Below are 14,625 nucleotides of genomic sequence, written 5' to 3' on the forward strand. Positions count from 1 at the left end.
AAATTTTTTTTTTTTTTTGAACGGACAAGCAGCAGTGTTTTTGGCAATGGCTCTTTCCCCCACAGCCGCAGGGCTCCTCCTGGGCCTGGAAGCAGGGTTTCCGAGCAGCGCCACCTGCTGGTCCTGTGCGCGTCCTATTTCCGCGGCCCCAAAGCTCCCTCGGCGGGACCCGCTCGCTCTCCGAGCTTTCTGCACCCAATTGCAAGCGAAAGCAGCAACATAAGAAGCGGCGAGAGGGCCCGGGGGAAGGGAAGCCGCAGAGACCCGCCGAGGCAGGACAAGCCGGGCAGCCCCGCCGCGCGCTGTAAGGGACCCGAGAACTGCGGACGGGAGGGGAGGGGTGGGCGCGCGCGGGCTCCCGGGTGCGCGCGGCGCCGCTTCCGGCGCGCAAGCCCCGCCCCCCGCGACGCGACGCGCGGTCACGTGACTGCCGCGCGCGCGCGCGTTCCCGGCCGCTGCGGGCTCCGGCCGAGGAGAAAAGACTGCGAGGTGGCCGCGGCCGTGGCCGCAGAGGTGGGCGTCGGGCTCAGTCCTCACGGAGGGAGGGCCGGGGGGGCAGGAAGGGAGTCAGCCGCTCCGGGTTCCCGGCCTGGGAGCGGAGGGACGGGCCGCGGGGGCCCCTCCGGCCGGACGCGCTCGGGGCGGCCCTGCGCTGCGGGCCTGGGCGGGAGGGAGGAGGGAGAGCCGGCGGCGGCGGGGTCAGGGGCCGGGCGGCCGGCGCGGGGGACGCCCTTGGGCCGGCGCGGCCGCCCTGTCCGCCGGGAGGCGGGGTGCGCCGGGGCCGATCCGCCCCGGGCCGCCCTGTCCGCCGCGGCTGCTGTCGCAGGCGGAGAAGACTGTGACGGGCGCTGCGTGGCCCGGCCATCGCCACAGCCCCCGGCCCGGCGACAGGCCCCGCCAGCCGGTCGCGGTCCGGGCGCGAGAGGCGGAGCAGCGGCCATTACTGCGCAGCCTCTTCCGCCGGGGTCCTCGTCGCCGCCTGCGGTGGCCGCCAGGTCCCTCACCTCTCCTCCTCCTCCTCCTCCTCCCCTCGGCGGGGGTGGCGGGCCCCGACCCGGGGTCCGTCTGGCCTCGGGACCGAGGGGCGGGATGGCGTGGGGGGTGTCCTGCTCCCGGTGTCCCGTGGGGAGGCCTCGGCCCTGGCCTTGCGTTAGGTCGCAGCCGGGCTGTCCAGTCCCTGCATTTTGTGTCCTTTTTCCGGAGTCTCTTTGGCTGCTGCTGCTGCTGCTTCCTCTCCCTTCTGTGCCTCCCCTCCCCTCCCCTCCCGCTCAGGGTCTGGGTCTGGCCTCCGCGGAGCGCAGTCCCCCCGCCTTACCCCACTGAAACCCAGCGCTGCACAGTCCAGGCCGTTTGGATGGTGCTGAAAGCATCGGAGCTGGAGGGGAGCTCAGTGACCGGTGGAGCCTCCCCCAACCCCCAGTGCATCCTCAAAGGGAGGCTGTCGCTTTGTTCTTCTGGCTGCTGGGTGCGGAGTTCCTTTCCTACACCCCCGTCCCCGTCCCCGTCCCGTCCGAAAGGGTGCGGGTCTCTCATTGTGGTCGCTCCTTCATGTCCCATAGGTGTCTGCAGGCACACAGGCTTTGAGTTGACACACATATTCTGGCAACTCCATCTTCTTCCCTCCCATCGGTATCCGTTTGTGTGTTGTTGGTATATATATATATATATATATATATATATATATATATATATATATGTTTTTAATTTATTTTTCCCTAACTGGCATGTTAGTGAGCATTATTGATCAAGGTTTCAGAAGCCCGTGCATGTTGTTTACATAATGCTTTTGTAATATTGACACCGGAGTTGGGGGGAGAAGGAAGCCAAGAAATGTCAGAAAACTGTGTGTCTTCGTATGATGGACATGTCAGTCGCCCCCCCCCCCCCAATTCCAGTGTGTTTACTTTTTTGTAAATAGGACGGGAAAGTATACATTGGCATGGAAAAGTAGAATATCATGATAGAATTTGGAAGGCTTAAGATGAATCCATATTTAAAAAAAATTTTTCCATTTTTTTATTTTTTTATTTGGGGGGGGGGGGCGTGGTATATAGAACTCAGGAAGAAAATGACCCACACAGATAGGGTTCACGATACAGATTTTGATGTTTTTTTTATGACCAGAGAATACTGTTTGTAACAAGGGCCAGGGTGTTCTAAAAACACATGAAAATAGGTCAAGTAAATCTCATCTGAAAGAGAAAGAGTGAAAGTCACGCTAGAAATAGGTTTTGGATGTGTGTGTTTTAGGTTTTGGATGGGAGCATTTTGTTAAGCCCAATATTTGATTTAGAATTTGTTTCAAATGGGCTACTAAGCTGTGGCCTGAATGAAAATAATGGTAAACCGTTGCAGGTTTTGTTGCTTACTTGATTGTTAAAAATCTTGGTAGTATTGTAATCATCAGGAAAATTATATTCCTAAAGAGCTGGTCATTTGACGAGAGGAAATAAAGAAATGGAGATGTGTTTCAACTGATAAAATAATTTGTCAGTGTCCACCAACTTGAATTGTCAGAAGGATGGCGCAGGTATTTTTTAATGATTAAAAATGATTTCCTAGCTCGTTAGGAAAAAATGATGGTATTAAATCTTTGCTTTTCACGGTATTGACCTGTTTAGGTAATATTATGTATTAGCCATGTACTAGCATGAAACATCTGACATGCTGTCAGTGGGTGTTTGGGTGCTTGCCTATTTCCAGTGTAGTAAGAGGAGGTGCTCAACCTTTTCCATTCTCTTGCCTGGCTTCTGATTGTGGCTAAGGAACCTGAATTTGTGAAACAACAGGCTGAATTAAGAGCAGTCTTTGTGGGTATGAAAACCATCTTGTTAACATTCTGCTGCAACCACATGTGCTTATTTATGGACTATTTAGTGTTCATGGCTTATTACCTTTTGGGTTAATTAAAACAAGACCTGCTGTTAAGTGAATATTAATTAAAGTACCTAGAATTTAGAATTACAGAAGAGAATAGGGTGAAATAACTAAGACATGGGAGTTATGACATAACCAAGGTCGCACATATAATTAGCAGCAGAGCTTTTCTTATTTACAAAGTAATTGTAGGCTATGAAATTCCTGTTTGATTCGATTAAAAGGCAATATTTGTTCACATTTACATTTCATGTTTTGTTAAAATGCAGAGCCAGCTGAATTTTGGGGGTGAAAATGTAAAGGTTTAGTGCTTGAGTATGAAGATTGTGAAGGCTATAGGTAGCCATCCAGTAATGCTTTTAAAGGAAGTTCTATACAATAAGGAAAATGATTATTTAAAATAAAGTATTGGACCCCATGTAGTTTAAATGAGTTTTTAAGTTTCCTGGTATTTACCTGTGCTTTCTGTAAGTTGAGTTTAACAAGGGGTGAGAGGGAAAGCTAAAATTGGAAACATTAGGGCATTTAGTTACATCTCAGTTTGGGACTCTTAAGAAATCCAAAGATGTAGATATGCTAAATTACAATCTATCTTTAGTCCTCCTTGTACTGGTCCTTGCTTCTTTTTGTTTGTTTGTATAACTAAAATTGGAAGGTTTGAAGTATATTTTTACTTTCTGTCATTGATAGGTTTTATATAAAATATTTTCCTCTTTTATGTATTTTGAATAAACAGTAAAAACTATTAAACATTAGAAAATGTTTAATTAGAAAATACAAGAGTTCTTCAAATCTCTATAATTTGATATTTTAACTCTTGTATATATTTATCTTTTTATTTGGTTCTTTAAAAAGATACTCATTTGAATCTACTATCTGAAAAATAAACTTGAGATTTTTTTTTTTTCACCGTATGACTGACTTGAAAAGTGGAATTATAATTAATACTAAATATTTTCAGAAAAAAATAACAGTATGTGCAAATAATAGGAGTGTGAATTTGTTGAGTGGCCATAAGATATAAATAATATAATATTACTTCATTTTTCAGTTGTTAGTTGAGTGAATTATGTCAAGTCACTGATGATCTCTAAATTCCTTCATATATTTTTTAATATAGTTTCTCACTTCCCCCTCCAGAATTATTGAGGGGAATATATTAATTTCGTTATAAATCTTTTCTTTTTATGCTATCTTTCTAGAGAAGGAATATTAGCATATTAACTAATTTATATTTGCATGTTAAGATTTTGTGTAAAATTTACTATAGTCATTCACAAATTGTATTGAGTTTGGTGTATAATTTACAAATCGTTCATTGAAGCAAGACTTACTAGTATGTATGTTTGAATTACTTATGTTTGCCAAATTATTTCTGACCTATAGTTAGAATTACACTATACTTTTTTTGGATTTTTGGTTGAACTCCTTCCCCCCCATCCCATCCCACCCCATTTAAGAAAAACATCTTTGATTTCAAATGTAGATGATTCCCGAGGGCTATTTCACATGTCCTTCTGAATGCTAACATTCCATTCCCTACTTTGTACCCATTTGCAGAGGTTAGAGTTAATGGGTCAGTTTGGCAGAATTGGGACCACCTAAACCTCTCAATTTTGATCTCAATAGAATGTGTACAATTTCTTTTTATCTGTGCCAGCAAGGATGTGCACAAAGTAACATGGGTTCATTTTCTGTATTTAGAGTCTTGTAGTAAATAGCCAGTTTTGTGTTAAAGAATAATTGTTAACATACAAAACATTCTAAACCAGAACTGTCCAGTATGGTACCACTAGCCACATGGAGCTCTTGAGCACTTGATATGTAGCTAGTCTGAAGGGAGTTGTGCTATGTAAGTGTAAAAAACACTGGATTTGAAAGTGTGTACAAACACACACACATACACAAGAATGTAAATTCCACATTAATAATTTCTTTATACTGAATATATGTGGAAATGATGTTTTGGATATATTAGGTTAAATAAAATATATCTTTAAATTAATTTTACTGTCTTTATTGTTAATATGGCTAATAGAAAATTTGAATTTTTAGACATTTTCTGTGAGATCCAGTACATTGAAGGGGAAAATTTTTTTTTTTTTAAAGATACTTAACTTGAATCCCATTACCCCATATTGATTTTGAATCAAATCCTTGTGAAATTAGGTTTCATCATTTCTAATTGGGAATAGTCATATCTCCCAGGGTTATTTTGAGCATTCAGTGATGTAGGTTTAATAATGCTTCCAAACTTTAATATGCTTATGAATCACCTGGATCCAGACGTTTCATTTGTAAGGTACCCACGTAATACTGATACTGGTTGGGGATTACAGTTTGCATAGCTAATATCTAGTTTACTATATGGATTTTTATTCATTTTCCTTCCCCCAATTGTTACTATCCATTTAGAGTCTACTGTGAAAATTATCCCTAGGATATAAAAATTGGAAAAGTTGCTGTAGCTTGCAAAATTTACTAAAATTGGTTTTATTCATGGATTTTTATTTACATTCTGGAGAATTCATTGTCAGTGAATACTAGGTAAATCTGGGTTGAATGTTATATTTGTAAATGTAGTAATTACTGCTCTTAGACGTTAAGCTCTTTAAAGAAAGGATTAGAACTTAGATATCTTTATATATTTTTGTGGCTGAGTGCCTTGCTCAGTTAGACTCAAATGTTGTTATATGTAAGCAAATAAGTTTAGTTTTTTGATATTTCATTTCTCTTAACAGTTATTTAAAAAAAATAGCTTTTCATTAATCCAAGAAATATCAATTTAAGACAACAAAATTGATTGGCATTGTACTAGCCACTTATAAATATAAAAACAGTCCCAAACCTCAGGGGGTTCATAGTTTAATAGAAGGAAACTGTACAAAATATGGGTGAATGAACAATTTTTTGGAGATAGAGGAAGTGACAGTAGCCTTAATAAGTTGTAAAACAGATAGACTATGCCATACAGGAGGAAATGCAGAATTACAAAAGGAAAGTTGGAGAACTGTGAGTCATGTTGTATAACTAGAGTATTAGTCTGTTAGAGTGGCTGTGGGAAATACTAGAGATGGGTAATATTAGAGATCTGAATAGGTTTCAGGTCAGTAAGGCCTGTGAATGTTGTCTTAAGGAGCTTTTATTGTATAGGTTGGAGAGTCGGTATAGAACTTCACATATGGGAGGTCCATTTCGGCTTTTAAGGAGTTTGTGGCCTGTGTATAGATGGGATACAGATATGAGGGAACCAAGGGTACTGTTAAGTTAAAATGCTTGAGCTCCAGATTCAGCAAGAAAGAAAATGAGAACAGGAATTAGATAAAGGAAAGGTGATGGTCAAGAGACTGGAAATTCCTGTGAAATTAATGAGCAGGTGTGGGAATGAGTAAGTGAGCCAGAAGGAACAGCGCTTGTGGTCAGAATGAGATTAAGATTTTAGAGAGGCAGCAAGCAGTTTTAGGGGGCATCTGATTCCACATGTGGCCATGATATTTTATTTCTGGAGGAAGGGTGTGAAGTCCTTTGAATTCAGGATTTCAGGAATTGAAAACTGAGGACACTTTCTCATATGTGTTTGAAGCATTACTTGCATCAGTATCACTTGAAGTGAGATTCCTGGGTTTCATCTATATCTATTGGCCTAGAATCTCAAGGGTTAGGGCCAAAGAATGCATATTTTTAACAAGCAGCCTCAGTGGGGCAAATTTAAAAACCTCTGAGTTAGGTGTTGGATGATTCATTCTCAGGGATATTTAAATAGACTCAGTGATGTGTCAGGAGTTGAGCATGAAGAGAAGAACCAATAGTGAGTAATGCTGTTGGAATAGCAGATAGAATGTTTCCTCCTGTCTTGTGTGTGATGGTGGGCAGTTTCTCTGTTGAGTAGGCTGCAGGAGGAAAGTGAACGGAGTCTCTGTGGTGCCCTTGAAGTGTAGGCAGCTTGAAGTTGTAGATGGTAAAGAAAAAGGATGGGGTCGAGGGAGAATCAGGACTGTAGTCATACCATGTAAAGACTAAGTTCTAAAGTCAAAGTAAAACATTATTTAAAAACCCTTTTAGTCAGTTACTTTAGAAAATTCTCTAGTTTTGAAACATTATTTGTTTTGTTAAGTTGGTGGGATAAGCTAAGTTGTATTTTAAGGACATATATCATGTTTAAAACATTTTTCTTTCAAATGCTAAAATACCAGATTTTAAAGTGAGATATATTCCCACACTATGATAGAGGCACATGAAAGTAAAAAGAGATTGAAGTTTCTCTTAGCTTATGGTTACTGTGAGACACATCAACTCTTCACTCATCATGTGTGCTTAATTCTAAGTTCTCTGTCATATGATGCTTGGTGAAGTGGAAGGAGGAAATATTAAATGTGAAGAAAGGGAATTAATGACTGAGGTGATGTTTGGTTAGTGAGTCTGGATTCTCTGGACAAGAGGCACCTTGAGAAGGTTGGCTTAATAGTTCTAAACTTGGGCATTCATGTAAATAGCAGGAGGTCTTACTGTGATGAGCTTGTTTTTGCATATACTACTTCCTTGAAGAAGGCAGTGGCTATAGAATACATTTTCATCACCTTAAACAGAAACTCTACCCTTTTTGGCTCCTGGTAATCGCCAATCTACTTTCTGTCTCTGAATTTGCCTGTTTTTAATTTTTCATATAAGTAGGATTATACATTTGTCCTTTTGTGTCTGGCCTATTTCACTTAGCATAATGTTTTTAAGGTTCATCAATGTTGTAGCATGTGTCAGAACTTCATTTCTTTTTATGGCTAAAATTCCATTGTACTTATATGCCATATTATTTATCTGTTCTTCTGTTACTGGGCACTTGTGCCCACTGTTTTGTGTTTTGGTGGTTTTTTTTGTTTGTTTACTTTTGTGAATAGTTCACTTGAACATTGATGTACAAGTATGTGAGTCCATTTTTAGTTCCTTTGGACATATATTGTACCTAGGAGTGGAATTACATGGCAATCTTATGTTTAACTTTTTCGAGGAACCACCAAACTTGACCACAGTGGATGTACTATTTTTCATTCCCGTCAACAGTGTACGAGGCTTCCAGTTTCTCCATTCTCACCAATGCTTGTTACATGTATGTTTGTTTGTTTGTTTGTTGTTTAAATTGTAGTCATCCAAATAGATGTGGAATGGCATGTAATTATGATTTTCATTTATATTTCTAATGACTAATAATATTGAGCACCTTTACCTGTACTTATTGGTCACTTATAAATCTTTGAAAAGAGCCTGTCTTTTGCTCATTTAAAAAAAAATTTTGGGGGTGTCTTTTTGTTGTTAAGTTGTAGAAGTTCCTTTTTATATTCTGGAGATTAAGCTCTTTTTAGAGAGGTGATTGATAAAAATTCTCTCCCATTCTCTAGAATCTAGATTGTCATTTTACTTGTTTGACAATGTCTTTTGATGCCCCAAAGTTTTAATTCTGATGAAGTCCAGTTTATCTATTTTTAATTTTGTTATTCATGCTTTTGGTGTCACATCTAGGAATCCTTTGACAAATCCAAGATTATGGATATTTATTCCTATGTTTTCTCCTAATAGTTGTGTGGTTTTACCTCTTACATTAGTGTTATTAATCCATTTTGAGTTATTTTTGTATATGGGGTGAAGTGGGGGGGGTCTGATTTTTTTTTTTTGCATGTGGAAATTCAGTTGTTGAAGAGACTATTTTTTCCCCATTGAATGGATTTGGCACCCTTTTTGAAAATCAGTTGGCCATAGATATATGGGTTTATTTCTGGACTCTCCTATAGCATCATTTGTCTATTGTTAGGCCAGTGCCACATTGTCTTGATTATTGTAGCTTTGTAGTAAGTTTTGGTTACTGTAGCTTTGTAGTAAATTTTGAAATCTTGAAATGTGAGTTCTCCAGTTTTGTTCTTTTTCAAGATTGTCTTGGTTATTAGGTCCCCTCATAATTCCATATGAATTTGAAGAGTGCCTTTTCCATTTCTGGAAAAAAGGTTGTTGGAATTTTTATAAGATTTATGTTGAATCTGTACATCATTTTGTGTAGTATTGTCATCTTCGTGGTCTTCCAATTCATGAACACAGGTTGTCTGTCCATTTACTTAGCTTTTTAATTTCTCCCAGTAGTGTTTTCTAGTTTTCATTGTACAAGTCTTTCATCTCCTTGGTGGATTCCTCAATTTTTTATTCTCTTGGATATTACTGTAAATAGAATTGCTTTCTTGAATTCCTTTTTGGATTGTTGACTGCTAGGTCTAGAAACAAAACTGGCTTTTTTTGTGCCCTGAACTTGCAACCTGCTGCTGAATTTGTTATTAGCTCTAGTAGCTTCCTTGTGGATTCTTTAAGATTAATATAGAGAATAGAAACAGTTTTACTATCTCTGCAAATAAGTTAGATCAACTTTAGCAATTTGTATGCCTTTTATTGTCTTTTCAATTCTAGTATAATGTTGAATAGCAGTGCTAAAGCAGGCATCATTGTCTTGAAATTTTTTCACTTATAAGATAAAATTTGCCACTGAATGTTAAGTGAAAGGATCATGCAAAATTTAATAAATTTGCTGATCTTAATTAGTCTGTAGAGAACTTGATGTTTAAAAAAAATTTTTTTTTTTTCAGCACAGGATGGACCAGCCTTGAAGAGAAAATACTACAGACTGGCTAATGGGTGTGAAAATGATGTTTTATTTTTGTGACAAGCATCTGTGAGATCTGTAATAGAAATGTAAGTATGGCATCATCATTTTTCCATCCTCTCTACATGTAAATTAAGTGTACTGGCATAAAATGCAATAAATCAAATATCATTTCCAGTTAATATTATAGGAACATTTTGTATTTATTTTTTTAGATGTTTTATTGGGTTAGCAATTTTATTTACATTGAATTATTGCTAATGTAAATTTCCCAAAATATAGAGAAAAGTCTTCCTAAAAAAGTGGAACTGAAGACAGAATTTGCTCTTAGAAGGCTAAAAATACAGTTTCTTCTAGATTCTACTTTCTCTTTACATATCAACTTATTTATTTAAATAGCCGAAACCGGTTTGGCTCAGTGGTAGAGCGTCGGTCTGCGGACTGAAAGGTCCCGTATTCGATTCCGGTCAAGGGCATGTACATTGGTTGTGGGTACATCCCTGGTAGGGGGTGTGCAAGAGGCACCTGGTCAATGTTTCTCATTGACGTTTCTAGCTCTCTATCCCTCTCTCCTCCTCTCTGTAAAAAATCAATAAAATATATTTTTAAAAATTATTTATTTAAATAATCAAGTTAGGTAGACAGTATCAGCTTTTATAATTACAAGGGACTTACTGGGTTATAAAATACTAGTTACTAAAAACTTGTTTCACGGAACTGAATTTTTTTTTTTAATATATTTTATTGATTTTTTTACAGAGAGGAAGGGAGAGAGAGAGAGAGAGAGAGAGACAGACAGACAGACAGACAGACAGAGACAGAAACGTCGATGAGAGAGAAACATCGACCAGCCACCTCCTGCACACCCCCCACCGGGGATGTGTCCACAACCAACGTACATGCCCCTGACTGGAATCGAATACGGGACCCTTCAGTCTGCAGACCGACGCTCTTACCACTGAGCCAAACCGGTTTCAGCTGCACTGAATTTTTAACTAATTTAATTTAAATAATTATTGTCCATTATTGCATCTTAATTCAGAGAGAATTCACTGTAACGTCCAGTTTTAGTTATTTTCTATCATTTAGTCTTTTCCAATATGATGCTTTGATTATGTACACTCATTAAAAGTGTGACCATGTGATTCTTAGTGTTGAAGAATTTCATAAAAAATGAAACCAGCCCTAGCTGGGTTGGCTCAATGGATAGAGGCATCGGCCTGCAGACTGAAGGGTTTTGGGTTCGATTCCAGTCAAGGACATATGCCCAGGTTGTGGCTTGATCCCCAGTTGGGGGCATGCAGGAGGCAGCCGATTAGTGATTCTCTGTCATAACTGATGTTTCTCTCTCTCCCACTCTATTCTTCTCTAAAATCAATAAAAATAAAAATGTGTGTATGTATATGTGTGAATTCACATATATATATTTATATATATATATATGAATGAAACCAGTAAGCATTTTTCTTCACAATTAAGGTAAATATATATTTTGTTTAATTCTATTCATATGTTATCTGCCTATATTTTTTTAATCCTGTAGCTCAGATAGTCTAGGTGCCAGCTGTCAAGGAATTAGACTATGTCTAGGTTAAAAAATCATCTGAACTACTTGCCCTCTGAATTACTTTCAGCCATTTTCTGTTTCTCTACTTCAGATTGGCTAGAGGCTGACCCAGGGGAAGTTACATGTAAGATGAGGTGGGGGCCAGACCATACAGGGCATATAGATCCTGGTCTTTATCGTAAAATCAACAAGGGATATGTTTGAACAAATTAAAAGGCATACACAATAATTAAACAGTGTACTTGGTGGCTAGGGAAGTGTAGAGATGGACAGTAGATGATTCAGGAAATATTTAGGAGATGAAATTGATAAGACTTGCTGATGTTTTGGGTGGGAGAAGAGCAGTTACAGTTATGGATTTCTAGCTTGAAAAAGCAGATGGTTAGGGGTGTCACGGGCTGGGGGGAGGAGGGGCTTTTAAGAAGTAAATAAGAAGGAAACAGATTCTTGAGTTTAGTTTTTGTGCCTTCAAGGCATCCTGGAAGAGATCTAAAATATAGGTGATTGGGCTAGGGCTGAAAAGAGAGATCTGGGCTGGTGATGTCAGTTGTGAATCATTTGTATGTAGGTAACAGTTGAAGCCCTCAGAATAGATGAGGTCATCTTGAAAGAGTGCTGCAAGAAGAGCACATAGCTTAGAAAAAGGTCACAACAAAAGCTCCTTAAAAGAGTTGTTTTACAGAGAGGGAATGCAGTTTAACCAGTGTTTTCAGATTCACAGCAGCGGTAAGGAACTTCTGGGATTGCAGCTTTAGTCTTAATTTCATATGGTATACTTGGCAAGTACCAAAAGCATATTGTCATGTGGTAGTATTTGCAAAATTGACAGTAACTAAAAGGTTACAAAACCATCATTTTCTGCAATCGTCATCTGAATTACAGGGATTTTTCTCTACCTCCTTTCCAGACTGAGGAGTGGGGGGTGCGGGAAGAGACTGAACATAAACTGTGCACCTATGGATGAGGACAATGGGGGGTGGGGAAAGGACAGAGGGTGGGGTGGGAACCTGGTGGAGGGGGGGAAAATGAGGAATTTTATAATAATATGAATAAATATTTATTTTTAAAGAATTGGGAAAAAAAGTCAGTGTAGAGTGGACTGTGCATTGTAAAATCTTTGCTCGTAGTTCTGTCTTACAGGGTCTGTGACTAAATAGAAATGGTATATTCATTTAAAACCAATCTATACCTTACTTGTATTTTTTTACTTATGGCTTAACATTTGTATGCCTTATTGCCCCCCTCCCCCTCGTGCACAAAAATCAGTGACATACAATCAAAAAAGGTTTTTCTATACAAGTTTAGAGTTTTTCCCTGTATTTTAACTTTTGATTCCCCATTCATTGTCTAGTATGTGGCTTGCATATAATAGGTGTTTAATAATTTTTTCTGAATTGTTGATTTCAGAGTTTAAACATGGTTTTAATATATGTATTTTCTTTCATCTTCTTAGGATGGCTGGCTGTGGTGAAATTGATCACTCAGTAAACATGCTTCCTACCAACAGGAAAGCGAATGAGTCCTGTGCTAATACTGCACCTTCTCTAACTGTCCCTGAATGTGCCATTTGTCTGCAAACATGTGTTCACCCAGTCAGTCTGCCTTGTAAGCATGTTTTCTGCTATCTGTGTGTAAAGGGAGCTTCATGGCTTGGAAAGCGATGTGCCCTCTGTCGACAAGAAATTCCTGAGGATTTCCTTGACAAGCCAACCTTATTGTCACCAGAAGAACTCAAGGCAGCAAGTAGAGGAAATGGTGAATACGCATGGTATTATGAAGGAAGAAATGGGTGGTGGCAGTATGATGAACGCACGAGTAGGGAGCTGGAAGATGCTTTTTCCAAAGGTAAAAAGAGCACTGAAATGTTAATTGCCGGGTTTCTGTATGTTGCTGATCTTGAAAATATGGTTCAGTATAGGCGAAATGAACATGGACGTCGCAGGAAGATGAAGCGGGACATAATAGATATACCAAAGAAGGGAGTAGCCGGACTTAGGCTGGACTGTGAGGCCAACACCGTAAACCTAGCAAGAGAGAGCTCTGCCGATGGAGCGGACAGTGTCTCGGCACAGAGCGGAGCTTCTGTTCAGCCGCTAGCGTCTTCGTCTGTGAGGCCCCTGACGTCAGTAGATGGTCAGTTAACGAGCCCTGTGACACCATCCCCAGATGCAAGCACTTCTCTGGAAGACTCTTTTGCTCATTTACAACTCAGTGGAGACAGCCTGGCTGAAAGGAGTCATAGGGGGGAAGGAGAAGAAGATCGTGAATTACCATCCTCAGGCAGGGTACGGGCACCAGACACCTCCATTGAAGAGACTGAATCAGATGCCAGTAGTGATAGTGAGGATGTGTCAGCGCTTGTTGCACAACACTCCTTGACCCAACAGAGACTTTTGGTTCCTAATGCAAACCAGACAGTATCTGATCGATCAGATCGATCAATAACTGATGGATCACTAGCAGGGGGTGGAACAGTGAGTGCCAGTGTTAGATCTAGAAGGCCTGATGGACAGTGCACAGTAACTGAGGTTTAAATAAAAGTCTTCAGCTCCATGCTCAAGGTTAAAATGGTTATCTGTAAATTTCTGCCCACATAACATTATACTCATCCCTAGTAGTACATTTTGGGAGTTGGGGTGGGAAGGGGTATAGGAAGGATAGACCTATAATTAAAATGTCCAGTCTAACATGTCTCTGTTGAGAAATTTATTTAAGGAACTTGGGTGTTAATAGTTGAGAGCTGTTTAGTAATAACCCAGTTTTCTTGAAGTCTGTTTATTTTATAGTTTTAAAAAATTCATTTCTTTTGGCCAGCGTGTATGTATTATCTATGCATTAATGGTCCCATCTGACTTTTGCATTTTGTCTTACTTTCCTGCATGGATTTACATAAAGCCATTACTAAAATTTGGCACCTATGAGATGTCTGGTATCAGTTTTAACAGGAAGCTTAATTAACGTGAGAATACATGTGAATTTGGGGTTTTAAAATAGACAAAAACTATTTAATAGTAAAGTTACTGAAATGGAAATGTAAAGAAAACATCTAATAATTTATGTTTCATAATCTTGTCTGTAACATATTCATGGCGTTCCCATAGACTTTGCTGTCTAGTCCTTGTAGTTTGAAGTTTCTCTTGATCGTTTTTTCGTTACAAAATTTTTAATTTAATAAATACTAGACTTTATCAAAAAATCATTTGTCTTTTGCTTGAGTCTGGGAAGAGGATGGAAACATTGGCATTTTTGACCAAAGGTCTCTAAAAACATGGTGGTTTCAGTTAGTGTAACCTGCTCAGAGAAGTCTGATTTTTTTTTTCTCATGGAGAGTATTTAAACAGAATTTGCAAGGAATGTTCATGGAATAAATACATATGGAAATAGACCTAAAGCCTGTGAGACAAATTTCTTTAATAACTGGCAGTAGAGACCAGAAGTATTTTAGATTTTTCTTGCCAGTCTTCATTAGTTGTTTAATACTCATCTAAATTAAATGGTAGGCTTACTACTATTAGTAGACCCAAACTACCTTTCCACTAAATGATGT

The 14,625-nt window shown here is 39.5% G+C and overlaps 1 protein-coding gene across 9 annotated transcripts; it reads left to right on the forward strand.

Annotated features, from left to right (window-relative positions):
* The first annotated feature begins 366 nt into the window (after positions 1 to 366).
* RNF146 (ring finger protein 146) lies at positions 367 to 14,274 on the forward strand. 9 transcript variants are annotated; one of them, XM_036413626.2, is made up of 4 exons: positions 495 to 513; positions 2,709 to 2,814; positions 9,495 to 9,600; positions 12,532 to 14,274. In XM_036413626.2, coding segments are annotated over exons 3-4 (1,083 nt in total). In that variant the 5' UTR covers positions 495 to 513; positions 2,709 to 2,814; positions 9,495 to 9,598; the 3' UTR covers positions 13,613 to 14,274. The 9 variants fall into 9 exon arrangements, with proteins under 9 accessions (XP_036269517.1, XP_036269520.1, XP_036269519.1 ...); XM_036413624.2 differs by lacking the exon at positions 2,709 to 2,814 and having other exon boundaries at positions 367 to 513; XM_036413627.2 differs by lacking the exon at positions 2,709 to 2,814 and having other exon boundaries at positions 386 to 513; positions 9,500 to 9,600.
* Positions 14,275 to 14,625: the final 351 nt, after the last annotated feature.

This window comes from Pipistrellus kuhlii, unplaced genomic scaffold (genome assembly GCF_014108245.1).
Source record: "Pipistrellus kuhlii isolate mPipKuh1 unplaced genomic scaffold, mPipKuh1.p scaffold_m20_p_5, whole genome shotgun sequence".
Lineage (NCBI taxonomy): Eukaryota > Metazoa > Chordata > Mammalia > Chiroptera > Vespertilionidae > Pipistrellus > Pipistrellus kuhlii.